Consider the following 16,715-nt stretch of genomic DNA (forward strand, 5'->3'; position numbering starts at 1 on the left):
GGATGGTTTTCTTTTTTTCCTAGTTCCATCCATTTGCCTGCAAATATCAAGATGTCATTTTTTTTAACCACTGAGTAATGCTCCATTGTGTAAATGTATCACATTTTCTCTACCCATTTTTCAGGTGAGGGGCATCTAGGTTGTTTCCAGGTTCTGCCTATTATGAATAATGCTGCCATGAACATAGTTGAGCAATTGTGCTTGTGTTATAAATGTGCAACCTCTGAGTATATATGCCTAGGAGTGGTATTATTGCTGGGTCTTGAGGTAGTTTGATTCCCAGTTTTCTGAGAAACCACCAGACTGATTTCCAAAGAGAGACACACATGGATCACCCTGGGACTGGGAAATAGACAAGATCTGAGTAAATTGGGAGTGTGGTGGAGAGTGGGGAGAGTATAAGGGAGGGGAGAAGGGGAGGAGAGGAGGGGCAGGAAAACATGAGGGAATAGGATGGCTGAGTTGGGGAAAGGACAGAGAAGGAGAGCAAGGAAAGGATATCTTGATAGAGGGAGCTGTTATGGGATTAGTGAGAAACCTGGCAATAGGGAAATTCCCAGTCATCCACAAGGATGACCCAGCTAAGACTCTAAGCAGTAGTGGAGAGGGTGCCTGAACTGGCCTTCCCCTGTAATCAGATTGATGACTACCTTAATTGTCATCATAGAATCTTTATCCAATAACTGATGGAAGCAGATGAAGAGATCCACAGCCAAGCACTGGGCTGAGCTCCTGGAGTCCAATGGAAGAGAGGGAGGAGCAATTATATGAGCAAAAGGGTCAAGACCATTTTGGGGAAACCTACAGAAACAGCTGACCTGAGCTAGTGGGAGCTCACTGACTCCAGACTGATAGCTGGGGAACCTGCATAGGACCAAACTAGGTCCCCTAAATGTGAGTGACAGTTGTGTGGCTTGGACAGTTTATGGGGCCACTGACAATGGGACCAGGATTTATTCCTAATGCATGAACTGGCTTTTTGGAGCCCACTCCCTATGGAGGGATACCTTGTGCAGACTAGATACAGGTGGGAGTGCCTTGATCTGTCTCAAGGGGATGTGACAGACTTTGTTGCCTCCCCATGGGAGGCCTGAACCTCTCTGAGGAGTGGATGGGAGGGTGGGGGAAAGGTCGAGGGGTGGGGGGAGGGGGAGATTGTTTTAAAATAAATAAAATAATTTATAAAAGAAGATTGTTTTAAAAAATAAAAGGAGAATTCAACTGCCAATTTTAACTTCAAGGTACAGAGCCATCTTTCAAATAGCACAGAGACAGAGCAGTGTAAGCAGTCTGCAGAGCTTTGCACAAAGGGGCAGACTGAAGATGGCTGGAATCTGTCCTGTCCCTACATTCTTCAAGGGACAAGAGGTGCTTTCAGATAATTTACACGAAGGTTCCACATATACTGGAGTGATGTTGCCCCTCTACTCAAGGCATTGTGTGGCTGGCTGTCCTTAGTCTTGACTTCTCTAGTCTGGGGACCAATTGGGGTTTTAACCAATGGCTATCAATCAATTTGGCAAGTAACATTCCTCTGCATTTTGACTCATGTCTAGGGCTTTAGGAACAAAGCCTTCTTGGATTGACAAGTTTATTAGAGCTCTCTTGCGGGCAACAGATGCCAATGTGATTGCAGTGGACTGGGTTTACGGCTCTACAGGCAACTACCTCTTTGCTGTGGAGAATGTGGTCAAGTTGAGCCTGGAGATCTCCCGATTCCTCAGCAAACTTTTGGTAGGTAGGGAAAGGTTCAGGTTAGTTTTGTACAGAGAAAGAAAGATTCCCCTTGAGATCAGGAGCAGAGCCATCCAGGGATCTAGTGGGTTTTCATGTTAAATCTGGGGCTGGATTCTCAGGGTTCCGACAGGCAGGGCACCTAACCTCCCCAAGTTCCCCGGGCTTCTGTAAAATATACCATTGCACAACAAATAGTGAATGCCAGCAGGGCAAAATTTAGTAGTTCTTCCCAAGAAATGACATACTTGGTCATTATATACTTAGAAGTGAGGAACTGGGGTGGGGTGCAGAGCCCCATAAAAGGGAACAGTAATTGATGGATGGGAGGCCTTCCCTTGTTCTGAAGCATGTGTGTAGGTGTGTGGTACCCAAGGCCTTTGGTTTTGGGAGCCTTGGGAAAGCCACTGCAACCCAAGTAGAACCCACTGTCTACCATTGCCCATTCCAGGAGCTGGGTGTGTCTGAATCCTCAATCCACATCATTGGTGTTAGTCTGGGGGCTCATGTTGGAGGCATGGTGGGACATTTCTACAAAGGCCAGTTGGGACGGATCACAGGTAAAAAGAAAAAATCCCCTCTACCTCTCCTTTCAGCCATTAGAGACAGAGAGAGATTGCTTCGGAGACTCTTCTGAAGTGAGCAGAGGGGATGTTGAGCCCATATTCTTATAATCAAGTCATTATTGCCACTAAAATGGATCTATTGTTTGCATAAAATAGTGTCATTATTTCATGATCTCCAATATCACTATAAGAGCACATGTATTTATTTCTGAACCTCAGTGCTTATACCTATAAAATGGGTTGTAATAAGCCATAATTGGGATTCTGTGTGGAAATCACCCTCAGACAGTGTTTACCTGCAAAGACAGAGGAGTTTATAATTCAGTCATCATTCTCAGTCAGTAAGGATGGGGGATGTTCAGTAAATACCCTACCTTCTTGGTCCTTCAATTGGACAACTTTGAATCAGGTGCCATAGACCTTCCAGAAAGGCCCTGTGGGATGGAACCAGTTGTCACTGGTTTTGCCAAATTGATGGTAGTGTTATGTTCATTTTAGAGCAGGGCCATTGAGAGGGGACCACAACAGACCACCACAGATAACAGGGTTTCCTGAGTAAAGTGGTCCTGGGCTGCTTCTTCCAACCCCAGAAGGACTGCTGCAGAAGGCAAAGTTGTGTTTCTGGGAGTTGAGAGAAAAAAGAATCATAAGAGTAGTCTGTCTTTATAGGTCTAGATCCTGCCGGACCAGAGTACACCAGAGCCAGCCTGGAGGAACGCTTGGATGCTGGCGATGCCCTCTTTGTGGAAGCCATCCACACAGACACTGACTGTGAGCTGGGGTGATGTGCCTGGGATGAGGGAGAGCACATGGGCAGGGACAAGAGTACTCACACCTAGTGGTGTGGCCCTGGCCGGAGAGCCCCTGCTCCTGGCAGAGCATCTGTTTAACGGCGAGGAATGTATCAGGATGATTTTAAAGGTCTCGTCCAGTTCTGACATCATTCTTTGGCTATCATTGTCATTGTCGTTGTAACCATAGAGATGAGTAGTTTTATTTTAAGCTACCAGTGGGCAGGAAGACGCTTACTCATGAACCAAAATTGTTTGTGTGGTTGAATTGATTCAAACTCACTGATTCAACACCAGACCCTGCTTTGATGGGCATCGCTGACTGGATGACATCTGGGAAAATCACGCTGCTTTTTTAGGCTCTATGTGTCTGGCCCCTAAGGACGGGGGCATTCCACTCCCCAGACAGGCCAGTCAGGATTTCCCTTTTCCCCAGAGGACAAGCCCAGTCTTAAGTCAAGAGGGAGAATCCCCCTTCCAATTTCAGACACACAGGAAAGCTCACCTCAATACTCAGTCCAACTTGTCTTTCTGACCGCCTGGGAAAGGAGGGAAACAACCATCCTCGTTTCTACTAGAAATAAAATATCCTCATGGGATGCACTGTGCTCAGAGTTATTGCCATGAACAAGAAAAGCAACTGCTATTCTAGACCAAAAGAGCTTATGACTCAAGGAAGAGAGATGTGTGTGTCTCATCCCCTTAGGTCAAAAGCCTGCTAGTGTTCAAACACACAAGGCATGAAGAAGCCCATAACAGTGATATTGTTCAACCCCTTCCCCTCACAGATCTATACCATGATCCCACAAACCTGGCTATGCTAGGCTAATTTATTTGCTCATGATGAAGGTAAGTCCTTTACTTAAGAGAAGTCACATTCTTGGTTAACAGAGGATGAGGGAGGAGAAATGAGGAGTTGGTGCTTAAAACATGGTTTCAGTTTGGGATAGTGACGTTTAGAATACATGTCAGTACCGGGAGGTGATGACTTCTCAATATAAATTTAAACAATCAGTAAAGGCACTGAGTTGTCTACTTAAAAAAAAATAAGATGCCAACATTTGCTATGTGTATCTTACCATAATAAAAAATAAACCACTGCTTTCATATAAAAAAACCAAAATTTAAAAATGAAGTAGCGGGCGGTATTGGTGGCACACGCCTTTAATCCCAGCACTTGGGAGGCAGAGGCAGGCAGATCTCTGTGAGTTTGAGGCCAGCCTGATCTCCAGAGCGAGTGCCAGGAAAGGCTCCAAAGCTACACAGAGAAACCCTGTCTCAAAAAACCACAAAACAAAACAACAACAACAACAAAAAGAATCCAGATGTCTTTTGGGGCTGGAGAGATGGCTCAGAGGTTAAGAGCACTGACTGCTCTTCCAGAGGTCCTGAGTTCAATTCCCAGCAACCACATGGTGGCTCACAACCATCTGTTATGAGATCTGGTGCCCTCTTCTGGTGTGCAGATATACATGGAAGCAGAATGTTGTATACATAATAAATAAATAAATAAATAAATAAATAAATAAAATTTAAAAAAGAAAATGAAGTAGAACTCTTCTATTCCCAAACTTACTAAATGTGTTTCATGTTAGATTCATAGTTCCCTGGCTTAGGCCTCTTTGGCCTTTTGAACATGAAGTCTCTTCTGTATGGAACTAAAAATAATAATTCTGCTTATTCAGTCAATATTTACTGATCTAAGTAGCCAACCCTGAGATTACAACAATGAGCAAGGACATGCAGTTAGGCATCTGTTCATTTATTCAGTCAATAACTATTTAATAGTCACTCTTTGTGAACCAGGTATTGTGGTAGGTGTCAAGGACTCAGAAGAAAAACACCAAAAAAAGGGCAGGAAAATACCTGAAAGCTTCATTCGAGGAAACAGATCAGATTACAGACTGTCCTATCACATGCATGTGGTCATTACTTGTAGTGTAGAAGAGGGTGTTGACAGAGGGTAACTTCTGAGAGGGTCTGCTTCAACAGCACGTTTGAGCAGCATCTGTACAGTAGGCAAGGCTCAGCGGGAGAGAATCAACCAGCCTTGGGAAGAGCTAGGAGAAGGTGGAAAGATGGAGGAAGTAAGGGTTGGATGTGGACTGGTGCTTGACTTGTTCTAGAAACAGAAAAGAGAATCACGGGGTTCAAATGTGATGGGAAGGGAAGGTTTATCCTATGATTTTATTGGGCATATTTGGGTACCCTATAAACCAACTATAGTGTGCTTCCTCTCAGCGTGGTTTGACTTGTGAAGTTACACAGCCCATTGGAGTGAGGAGGACACTGACTCCGAACTACCCTGATTCGGGACCAGGAAAGTATGCTCTGAAGCTTGAAGATAACAGGGTTCTGCTCCTTTCAGATTTGGGTATCCGGATTCCTGTGGGACATGTGGACTACTTTGTCAATGGAGGTCAAGACCAGCCTGGATGTCCTACGTTTTTTCACGCAGGTCAGCAAGCCAGGGAGAGTTAGTATTTAGAGGCTCCACAAACTGAAATCCACCATCCCTTCAACCTGATCAGCCAGTGCGGGCCACATGGGGTCTTTCTGATGGTGCCCTCTATGTCCTGCAGTGTCTTAGTACACACTGGTTATATTTGGAGCCCATGAATTCTGGAGAGTTGCCTCTGATACTAGAAGCTGGCCTCATGTTTGTGATGTCATCCCATTTTATGTTAGGCCCTGCCACGATCTAATATCAATCAGGCCAATAACCCCAATCCTCCCCTGATCTGTGGGAAGGCCCACAGGAGCTATGCTCTCCAGAATGGAGCTCCGGCAGAAGCAATCCATCAGACCAGAACTGCATGGCTGAAGGGTCACTTTGCCCAACACTGTACAGTTATTGCTCTTTCCTTTTTTTTCTTTTTTGTTCTTTGTTTTGTTACAGGGTCCTCTGAACTCACAAAGATTTACCTGCCTCTGCCTCCTTCGTGCTGGGATTAGAGGAGTGCACTGCTATACCCAGCCTCCAAAATTTTCTTAAAGATTAATTTTCTAACATATTCTCTCCTAAATATATTCTTCTGGAATTCTCTTTTTAAAAATATTTATCATGTATTTTATTTTAAATTATCAGTGTATTTAATTAACAAATATATTTAATATCTGTTTTAAATAATACTAAATCTGTCAAAAACACCAAAGATTGTTCAGCTTTATATTTTTCTTATCATTAAAATCAATAAATTGGCATTTTGTTGGGAAATATTAAATGCTGATTTCTGTATGTTTGTAATAGTCTCGTATTTCACCAAATTCTTAATATTTTAAGGGATTTTTTTGTTTGCTTTTTTAGGCAATATTTCATGCTATAGCCCAAGCTGACCTCAAATTCCCAGCTGTCCTCCTGCCTCAGCCTCCTACTCCATTATACCTGGCTCTATTTTAAGGACTCTTTTGACAGTTTTATCAAATAATTTTTTTTTTTACCAGATTCACTAGTTTTTCAAAAACATGCTTCTTGGAAAACTTTAATACATTTCAGCATTTCTGATCAAGAGGGGCGGTTTGGTTTCAGTGTTTTAGAAGCTCTTAGTGTCATTTTAGTTAGCTACTTTTCATTTCGTTATAACGCAGTTTGAGAAGGGGGCTGCTATGCTGTCTCAGTTCCCTGGTGGATGGATGCTAAAAGGAACTTGGCAGTAGAAAAACATCCAAACCATAGGAGAAAGGAATGTGAACCCAGTTTATCCTTAATTGTCAGTCCAAGAGAGAGTTCTGAGGTGTAGAGGGAGCCAAATGACCCCAGGATCCTATAGCTGTGGCTTATTCCTTACTTATTAGCTCCATCCTCATGTGGATTGTGGTACACTTGTGTGTGTGTTGCATGCATAAGTGTTGTTGCAACTTTTAAATAGTAAATAACCCGGGGCTGGAGAGATATCTCAGTGGTTAAGAGTTAAGTGGTTGCTCTTCCAGAGGATCAGGGTTTAATTCCCAGTACTCACAATGCAGCTCACAACTGTCTAACTCCAAGATCTGACACCTTCACACAGACATGCATGCAGGCAAAACACCAATGCATATAAAATAGAAATAAATAAATAATAGTAAACAATTACAATAAAATCAAGTTGGGGTAATTGGAATACTTGGAAAGTTCTTTAGATCAGTTACTGGGCCAGTTGAGTTACAGCACTATAATTCAAAAGACTGACTCTAGACCAGGGGTTCTTAACATGTGGGTTGTGACTCTCTTAGGAGTTGAACAACCCTTTCATGGGGGTGAATATGGTCAATATGAAGAAGCCGCACTATTTCATGGGGGTCATTTAAGACCACCAGAAATATCAGATGTTTACATTATGATTCATAGCAGTAGCAAAACTCAAGCTATGAAGTAAGCAACAAAAATAATTGTGTGGTTGGGGTCACCACAACATGAGGAACTGTATTAAAGGCTCACAGCATCAGGAAGGCTGGGAACCACTGCTCTAGACTATCTCTTCACTGGGTGGGAAAACTGTTTTGTGGGTGTTGATGAGGAAGATAGACAAGCAGAGACAACCATCTCAGCTGTAGAGGTGGTACCCCCAGCTCTATGCGCACCTACTTTTCTAGAGTTTTCCTGGTCACATAAGACTCAATCTCAGATCAAATCAATTGTCTTGGCAGACTAAGCTTCTCAAGACAATGAAAAGTGAAAGAGAGATTGAGGTAACCATGTTTGTTAATGTTTCTAAAGTGTGGCTCAGGGGACAGCCCATCTATTCATAGGCTTCTGTGCTATAAAATCCAGTAGAGTTATAGTAAGTGACAGTGAGGGAGTTTCCACTGGTCTGGACTGAAACCTTGATGTGGTTTTTCGTCTCCTCTCAGGTTACAGTTACCTGATCTGTGATCACATGAGGGCTGTGCATCTCTACATCAGTGCTCTGGAGAACACCTGCCCACTGATGGCCTTTCCCTGTGCCAGCTACAAGGCTTTCCTGGCTGGAGATTGTCTGGATTGCTTTAACCCATTCCTGCTCTCCTGTCCAAGGATTGGTGAGACCTCGTTCCCTTGCCTTCCCTTGGCAGTGTCTGGGAGTTCAAGGACTAACCATTTGCCACCTCTTTTGGTTTTTAAATAGTTTAAAAATAAAAAAAAAACTATTTAATTTTTTTCTTGCATTTCACATATGAGTACTGTATTGACATCATTTCCATCCATTCCTTTCCCCACTCCGATGCCTCCTGCTTCCTCTCCTTCTCAAGTTCAAACCCTCTTATTCTATAATTCTTCTTCTTCTCTCTCTCTCTCTCTCTCTCTCTCTCTCTCTCTCACACACACACACACACACACACACACACACACACACACACACACACACACATCCATCTAGTGCTACTCTTATGTATAACATGTTTAGGACTGACCACTCGGGATTGAATAACCTATCAAGTTCATCCTTGAAGAATAATTCAACCTTTCTCAGCCATTGATTTCCTGTAATTCTTTATCCAGGGTTGGGCCTTGTGAGATTTCCCCTATCATGTTGGCATGTTGACAGGTGCTGTGATTGTGCGCTCCCTGTTTAGATGACCACACTGTCAGAGCATTGCTGACCTATGGCCAAGAGTCTGTCCATCTGGGAAGAAAACTAACCCATGAGGTGCTCAGCCCACTCTCACCTGGAAGATGGCAATTGGTGTTTGCTGTCCCCCATTGTCTTGTATGTGCTCCCTGATGTCATGCTTGCCCTGTGTGTGTGCCTGGTAGGAATTCTCCAGAACTTCACACAGGTCGTCTTTAGAAGTGCGAGATTGTGGTGGTGGCCACACGACATCTGGAATGGGGGGCAGTGACTCATTGCTGGACAGCTCAAGTATGTTTCTGCATGATCAAGGCCAGTCTGGCGAAAAGACTCTAAGGAGGCGGAGGGATCAGGCCCCTACCCACCTGTGGAGACCACTGCATTTCATATCCTAGGGGGAAAACGCTAGGAAAAAAATAGCTCTTTCCTGTTTCCAGTTTCCCACTCCCCACCATCCCTGGCTGCCACTCATAACACAGCAGCTTGTCACTGCTCATATGGTGACATGGTACCAGCTTGGCAAAATGTGAAAGGCAGATAGTGCCCCATAACAACACACACCAGCACTGTCTTCCTCCACAGACAAATAAATGTATGGCCTCCCTTCTGAGGTGGGCAAGAGGTTTAACAGCTGCCTCCCACTGTCTGTCCAGATTTTCTCTCTGCTTTCCTTTATACTGAACCTCACAGATGCTGGCCACATACCCTTCAAGTGTGTTATCCAAGGTTCTTCACCCTGCGGGTCCTTGTCCTAACTTGACCTCATCTCTGAGAACATTCTATCCAACTGCTGTCTTCCAGTCTTCAAAGCAACAGGCTAGAGATGCTGTTAAAGCAACTATGGCATGAATCGGTTTGCAAGTTAGACATAAAACACTTCGTTTCTTACAATTATCCACCAAGAATGAGTTAAAAGAGGGCAGTGAGATGGCTCAGCAACCAGGCTCTTGCCCTCAAACCTGAAAGCCTGAATTCCGGCCCCAGGATCCACATGATGGAATGAGAGAATTGGCTGTTATCTCACCTCCACGTGTGTTTTGTGGCATACAAGTGTCCCCTGGGTCCCCCCTCGACACCCCCCAAAAACAAACAAACAAACAAGCAAGTAAATTTGAAAAGAAAACAAATGAGTGTGTGGAACAACCTGAAGAATGCACTTCCTGTTGACGTTGGTGTTTACAGCCCACTGGACTTCACGTGTCTCTTGGGACTTAACGTATGTACAGTTGAGTATCTACAGAAGACAGGATGCATAAGTGAATCCACACCTGACTGGAGACTCTGGGTCCTAGAAATGGCCCTCTCAGAACTATGTCACCTTTGCTTCTTTATTTCCAGGACTGGTAGAACAAGGTGGTGTCAAGATTGAGCCGCTCCCCAAGGAAGTGAGAGTGTATCTCCTGACTACAGCCAGGGCCCCGTACTGTGGTGAGTAGGGAGGGGAAGGTACAGCTGTGCTAGTAGGAGATTGAGGATGTCCAGGCTCCCACATGGGTTGCATCTGACCCAGTATTGGAGTCCAGAGAGGAGGTAATGGGTTTGGGAGGAGACAACCTGGGAGGCCATCTCAGGCAGAACCAGAACTGTGAGAATGAAGCCAAACAGTGTCATTACAGTGAGGACTCAAGAGCATCTCTCTGATTACATATTCCCCCTCCTTCCTCTCCCCATTGAAATTTGTGCCAAGCTAATTATGATAGTGCACACCTTTAGTCCTAGCACTCAGAAGGCAGCAGCAGGCAAACCTGAGTTTGAGGGCAGCCTGGTCAACTGAGTGAATTCAAGGACAGCCAGGGTTACACAGAGGAACCCCATCTCCAAATGAAAGAAAGGAAGGGATGGAGAAAGAAAGGAAGAAAGGAAGGAAGAGGTTTGGCTCCTACCTAGGGGTACCCCTGGTTTGGATACCTGACTCATCCATCCTATATGCTTCTTTCTCCCTCCTGGTACCCACACCACATACCTCTCACCCCAGCAGCACCCCCCTGGGTCAGAACCCCTGAGAAATTCATGCCCCCTGCCCCCTTCTAAACACAATCCATCTGTTCACAGATACTACTCACTGCGTTTCTTTGAAGCTAAGATGCCAATGATTATAAAAGATGCAAAATTAAAACAATAGTCTTGAAATCCATGAAATACATTAGACACTTAGCCAGTGCTCTTCCCCTGTTATCTATAGCTTCACTGGGGTGACTGGTTTGTGTTCAATGTCTTGGGGCCCTTCTGTCTGCTCCATGACATGCATGGGACAAAAAAAAAATGCTAGCTTGGATGATAAATTATACGGTCACCTTAATTTGAGCTGATTTTCTCATTAGCTTGTATGGCATTATTGGAGAGATCTTAGTGGCTGCAGCCTTCCATTTCCTGGAAAGGCCCCGTGCCTTGTGATTTGGGGCTCAAGGCTCAGACTCTGTACCCACACAGACGTGGCTTTGAATCTCAGCTTCTCTGCTCTCCAGTTGAGTAATTAGGAGCAAGTCACTTCACCTTTCTGAAACCCAATATCCTGCTGTGGGAAATGGAAACAATAATAGTCCTTATATGCAAGAATCAATTGTGAGGATAAAATAGGGTAGAGGAAGTCAGTGGCACGGTGACTCAGAGTGGGGTACCTAATCATTCCCTTCCCTTAGCCAGCGAGTTTAAGACCTAGCAGGGGATGTTTTTGAGCTTTGTGGATATAGCTGTGTCTGAGGAACTAAGTGGTCTCAGCCAGTGGTGAGATTTTCATGATGAGAGTTTCTGAGAGACAGAACCTGAAGCACACAACCAGGCAAGGAAATCAGGATTCAGCATCAGGTCTTCTGACCCTTTTCCATGTCACTTCACGCCACCATACTCGACAAGCCCCTTTCTCCCTCCAAACCCTGCTGCATCTCAGAAAGCCCGCCAAATGATGACCCCTCCCCCAGAGATGCTCAAGACCACTCCCACAGGGTATTTAAACTGTCCCCCAGAAACCAGACTCCTGGTTTTCTGGTCTCCCTTTCCCATCTCTTCTCTGGGGGGGGGGTGCTGAAAGGCCATCTGGAGCACTGTATCCATTAAACGTGGGCCTTTTCTAGTGGCCCGGGCAGTGCTTCTGAAGCCAGATGTCCTGGCTTCTCGTTCTAGTCAGGGCAAGCTGGCAGCAACTTAAACAGGCTCCTCTGCGTCTGTGTAGCTAAGAATACACTGGGTAGGGAAGCCCGGGGAAGCTTGGAGGTTCTGGGCTTTTTAAAAATACCTGCTGAGGCAGTCACAGAGCTGTGCATTTCTGGTTTCCTGTTTGTTACAAATCCCTCTCCCTTATACCCCCAGGAACACACTCCTATCCGTTCAAACACCACAGAGGGACATAGGAAACCAACACCTGCTTGCTCCCAAACGCTGCGCCTTTCTTTCTAAGGAAAGATGCAGATACCATCCTTTCTCTAGGCCAAGTCTGTCCTGTTTAACTAGGCTTCAATGGAGTCAGGGGCCAGCTCTATCTCCCTAGACACTTGCAGGGCATCATGGTGCTGGGCTCCCACACTCAGGTCTCCTCTTAGCCTGCTTCCGCCTCAGCAGTGCTTTTCAGGATGGTTGCCACCCCCTTCCCTTGATTTCTGCCAAGCATGTGCCAGCAAGGGCTAATTGTCTACCAGATAATGATTTTAAAAACTTCATCAAGTCTTCACCATTGTCAAGTAAAGTAACCGAGAGACAAAGAGGTCCAGTGATTTAGACAAGATGTCACAGCCAGTCAGCATCAGGGCCTGGCCTTAGGTTCCTGCAATCTGACCACCCACTCAGGGCTCAGCCTACCACTATCTGAGTCATCTTCCTGTGCCGTTTTTTTGTTTCACTGCCAGTTCCGATTCACCCAGCAACAGACCTGGCTCTCCTTGGATTTCTAGGGCAGCATAGAGAAAAGAGAAACAGAAGCTTTAGAAAATGTCCTGGCAAACATAGAAAGAGATGACAAGCACCATATGTTAAACTCAACCCCAGGAATTGCATTCCTGAAGTTTCCCTAAATCGGCTAACTTTTTCTATGTCACAGTCACCCACTCCTATTCAGAAACCTTACCCATCCCATAACAGTTCACACCCCACAGTAATCAACTGGCAGATAGAAGCCGTGTGACACTGAATGTTCTTCCCCTTGGAGGGGACAGGATTGCAGGTTCTTTTGTCTCAAGAGTTCTTAGTATGTTGGCACTTGTCAGTGAGTCTGTTACTAAGCCAGCTGGGCTCAGATGGACCACAGCTCTTCTCTAACTTAAGCCTCAGTAGCTGTACCCATTGGTTACTTGCCCAACAGTCAGATGAAAAAGTACAGGTAGGGGAAGGGTGAAGGATTCCATCTCTGACTATGTTCCCATTATGAAAGGAGCTAGGGCAAACAATGGAGACCAAAGTAACTGCAAAATGCTACCAGCTACTTCTACCCCTTAATAAAAAGAAAGAATGTGTTAGCAACATTGTAATCTCTTATCAGACAGCAGGTCTTTATTACTTTGTGTCACCATGAGCCAAGACATTCACCTAGTCTATGTTGATGATACCCACCTTGAGAATCCTAGCATCTGTACTGCTCAAAGGAGGGTCAAAGTAACAGCCACATTCACTGTATATGGAGAGCAGGAAGGGCACTGCTTTTTGATAAATGAGTTGTTTATTTACATACCCTTGTCTGTTTGTGCTGTTATAATAAAATACCCACGACTGGGAGATTTACAGAGAACAGAAAGTCTACTTTCTCAGTCTTCTGGAGACTAGGAAGGCCAAGGTCAAGATGTCGGCATCTGGTGTCGGAGGACTGTTCTCTTTGCTTTCGGGATGGCATCTTGTTGCTGTCACTGGGTCTTTGCATAATAGAGGGCAGAAGGGCCAAAAGGTCCCTAGCTATGTCCTTTTGTCCCTTTTATGATATATTCAGGAAGGCTCTGGGGCTCTCGTTGAACCTGATTGGCTAACAGCACATCAGCAAGATCTGGGATCTTGCTGTCCCACGCCCCATCCCCCACCCCACCCCCTCAGCAGTGGGGTTTCTGGCAAGGGCTGCCACACCCCATTTTTTGCATGGGTGCTGGGGGGCCGCAAATGAAGGCCCTTATGCTTTCACATCAAACACTTGGCCATCTCCCCAGGGATGAAGTTTAAATATGACTTTAGGAGGGGCTACAGACATTCAAACAATAGCTATATGTGATGATTCCTCTTTGCTAGCCTCAAGATTACGTTACTGCCATTAAGATGGGTTGGTGGGTAAATGTGGCTATTGCCCAGCTGGATGACCTAAGTTTATTCCCCAAGGTCCAGATGGAGGAAGAGGAGACACAATTACTGCAAGTTGTCACCTGATCTCAACTGTACCACTTGGCACGAGTGCGTGCGCGCGCATGCACGCGCGCGCACGCACACACACACACAGAGAAAGTAAATTCAAATGCAATTTCTATAAACATTGTGTCACTGCAAAAGGGTCACCAAAAGGGAGGAGTGAACCACTCTTGCATGACAAGCAAAAACTAACGCTTTCTGAATGTTCCCTAGGCAAGGACACTGTCCTCAGGACTTTGTATACACTGATCCACTCAGTTCTCACTCCAGCCTGTGGGATAACTACTTACACTTTAGGAAGTTTGCACTTGAGGAAGTGGAGGATCCAAGATAACTGTTATGACAAAAAGCTTTTCCCCAGTCTCTGGCGTCCATATACCTAAAGAGTCTGGGATGCTATGGTGGAGGTTCCATCCAAGCCCCTTTCTCCCTCCAAACCCTGCTGCATCTCAGAAAGCCCGCCAAATGATGACCCCTCCCCCAGAGATGCTCAAGACCACTCCCACAGGGTATTTAAACTGTCCCCCAGAAACCAGACTCCTGGTTTTCTGGTCTCCCTTTCCCATCTCTTCTCTGGGGGGGGGGTGCTGAAAGGCCATCTGGAGCACTGTATCCATTAAACGTGGGCCTTTTCTAATTCGGTTTGATTTCGTCTGATTTGTATTGCTACATTGATGGAGAGGCTTATTGGGCTCTAGAAACTTTTCAATAACTAGTAACCTGTGCCTCCCAAAATGCCTTGGAGGTAGAGCATCCCAGCCATGCCGCTGCTCTGTGGAGCTTTTCCCTCTGGCACCTGTGCTGTCTGCCAAACCTTTGCTGTACTTTGGTTTCCTAGTGCATCACAGCCTCGTGGAGTTTTATTTGAAGGAGAAGAGAAAAAAGGATACCAGCATCGAGGTCACCTTTCTTAGCAACAATATTACTTCCTCAGTCACGATCACCATGTACGTAAGTGTCCCATGTGGCTAAGTCGCTCTTTCATGTGTATATGCTCCAAGTCAGGCACAGTGTGATTGTTGAAGGCTGGGACTAGCCCACCAAGCTGGCTACAGTGCCCACTATAGACCACAGATACCAGCTGTAGGTTTGGGATCAGTACCACAGATTAGCACAGTGTATTCAGATGCTAACAAGCAAGACTAGTGGACAGCACCAAAGGTGATTAGAATGTAGTAATCCAGTTCTGGGTAGGAAACCATGCTCAGGGATCCAGGCAGAATTGTATTAGGGATATTAACAGGAAGTAGAGCCTCAGTCACAACCCCTGCAGGGGTGACCAGGGCCCAAGAAGTCACTCCATGGAGGAGGAGTTGGACTGGGTCAGTTGCCTGAAGGAACCCAAGGCAGAAGGCCAGTTAAAGTACAAGATTAGAGTCAGAGGGGGTGGTTCCAGTGAATGGAACCAAAGCCAATCATTTCCATTCCACTGGGGGCAGATTTGGCTCTGGGGAGCTGGTGGGACTAGAGATGAAAGAGCTATAAATTCAGGGTGCTACAAGCCTGGCGGTGGATGGGAAGTTGGAAACAAGGCTTTAAAAAGCAATCCGATTAAGTTACTCACAAGCCAGTAGCAAACTGTCTATCACATACCACTGGTTCTGTCAGGTTCCAGTCAGGAAACCAGAGCTGATGCAGAAGAGACCCCAAAAATGATGTGACAGAGTAAGCTAATTATAATTGCACTGGGAAAGCCGAGGGAGATGGAGGCAGGGAAAGCAGGGGAGAGATTGCCACAGTATGGGGCAAATCGGCAAAGTCAGAGGATTGACTCCAAAGAACCTGATCATAGTGGAGGCTGCTGGGCAGGAACCAGAACCTCACAGGAAGTGTCACCATTCCACAAACCCTGCCCAACCCAAAGGCCCTTGGAGGCCTGTGCCCGATTCCCTGGTCAGCCCCTGCCAGACTCTGCTGACAAAGTAGCTGCAAACAAAGGCTTGCAGAGTAAACCGAATGCAAGTGGGGAAAAGACCAGTGCACACTCCTTTAAACATTCCATGGTCCAGCTATGAGAGCACACAGACAGCGCCTAAGTGGGTCCCAGGGTGTGATAAGAGGAACAAAGGATTTGCAGGAGTGAGTTGGACAATGGGTTAGTGAGAAATGGTCACATAGGTGTGCCTGGAAGAGAAAGCCAAGGTGTGGGATGTGGAACAAGAGAAGGCTGGGGAGACAAATCAGGCTTGGCAGAACAAATCAGAGATAATGGTTTCTGCCCCGAGAGGAGAGCCCTCAGGGATTTTACACAGAAGAGTCACCGAGTTGGCATTGGGGAACATTGTCAGGCTGCCCTGCTCAGCTGTGCTATGAGAGAAGACAAGTTCCACCAGGAAGAGATCATTTCTCCTGAGCTCCCAGACACTCTGCCACTGGACACTGTTCTATCTGCAAATTCTGGCCCATGAATCTGCAGACACTCACAGCAGTTTGCAGATTGTGGTGAGATCAGCAAACTGAGGGCTTTCCACTGCATCTGTTGGAAGTTACATTGCTTCCAGGACTTTCCTTTGTCTCTAGCGGGATCATGTCACCAAAGACGCATGACTCTTGAAATGCACCGAATGCATTTGCTTTAACCTTCACTTACTTATTTTTTAATCAAAATCTCAGAAATTAGAAGGATGCATTCCTGGAAGAATCATGTTCTTTCCCTACTTTCTATCGCGTTGTAAAACCCCAAGATTTCCTTTTAATTGGAGAATTTACCCAGGCCAAGCCACCCACACAAAGCAGCTTTCCTATTCCTTATGATTTCTAAGGCCTTTGATAGAAGCACTTTC

At 45.6% G+C, this 16,715-nt stretch overlaps 1 protein-coding gene across 2 annotated transcripts in view; it reads left to right on the plus strand.

The window, feature by feature from the left end:
* Pla1a (phospholipase A1 member A) overlaps nucleotides 1-16,715 on the plus strand; it is a 35,478-nt gene that overhangs the window by 16,506 nt on the left and 2,257 nt on the right. Inside the window, exons 3-9 of one of the 2 annotated variants that reach the window (XM_035444560.1) lie at nucleotides 1,557-1,734; nucleotides 2,186-2,294; nucleotides 2,970-3,071; nucleotides 5,460-5,549; nucleotides 7,922-8,089; nucleotides 9,958-10,047; nucleotides 14,771-14,883. In XM_035444560.1, coding sequence (XP_035300451.1) covers nucleotides 1,557-1,734; nucleotides 2,186-2,294; nucleotides 2,970-3,071; nucleotides 5,460-5,549; nucleotides 7,922-8,089; nucleotides 9,958-10,047; nucleotides 14,771-14,883 — 850 coding nt within the window. The remainder of the gene's footprint in view (nucleotides 1-1,556; nucleotides 1,735-2,185; nucleotides 2,295-2,969; nucleotides 3,072-5,459; nucleotides 5,550-7,921; nucleotides 8,090-9,957; nucleotides 10,048-14,770; nucleotides 14,884-16,715) is intronic. The other variant, XM_027412692.2, reaches the window with a different exon arrangement.

Source organism: Cricetulus griseus, chromosome 4 (assembly GCF_003668045.3).
Source record: "Cricetulus griseus strain 17A/GY chromosome 4, alternate assembly CriGri-PICRH-1.0, whole genome shotgun sequence".
Lineage (NCBI taxonomy): Eukaryota > Metazoa > Chordata > Mammalia > Rodentia > Cricetidae > Cricetulus > Cricetulus griseus.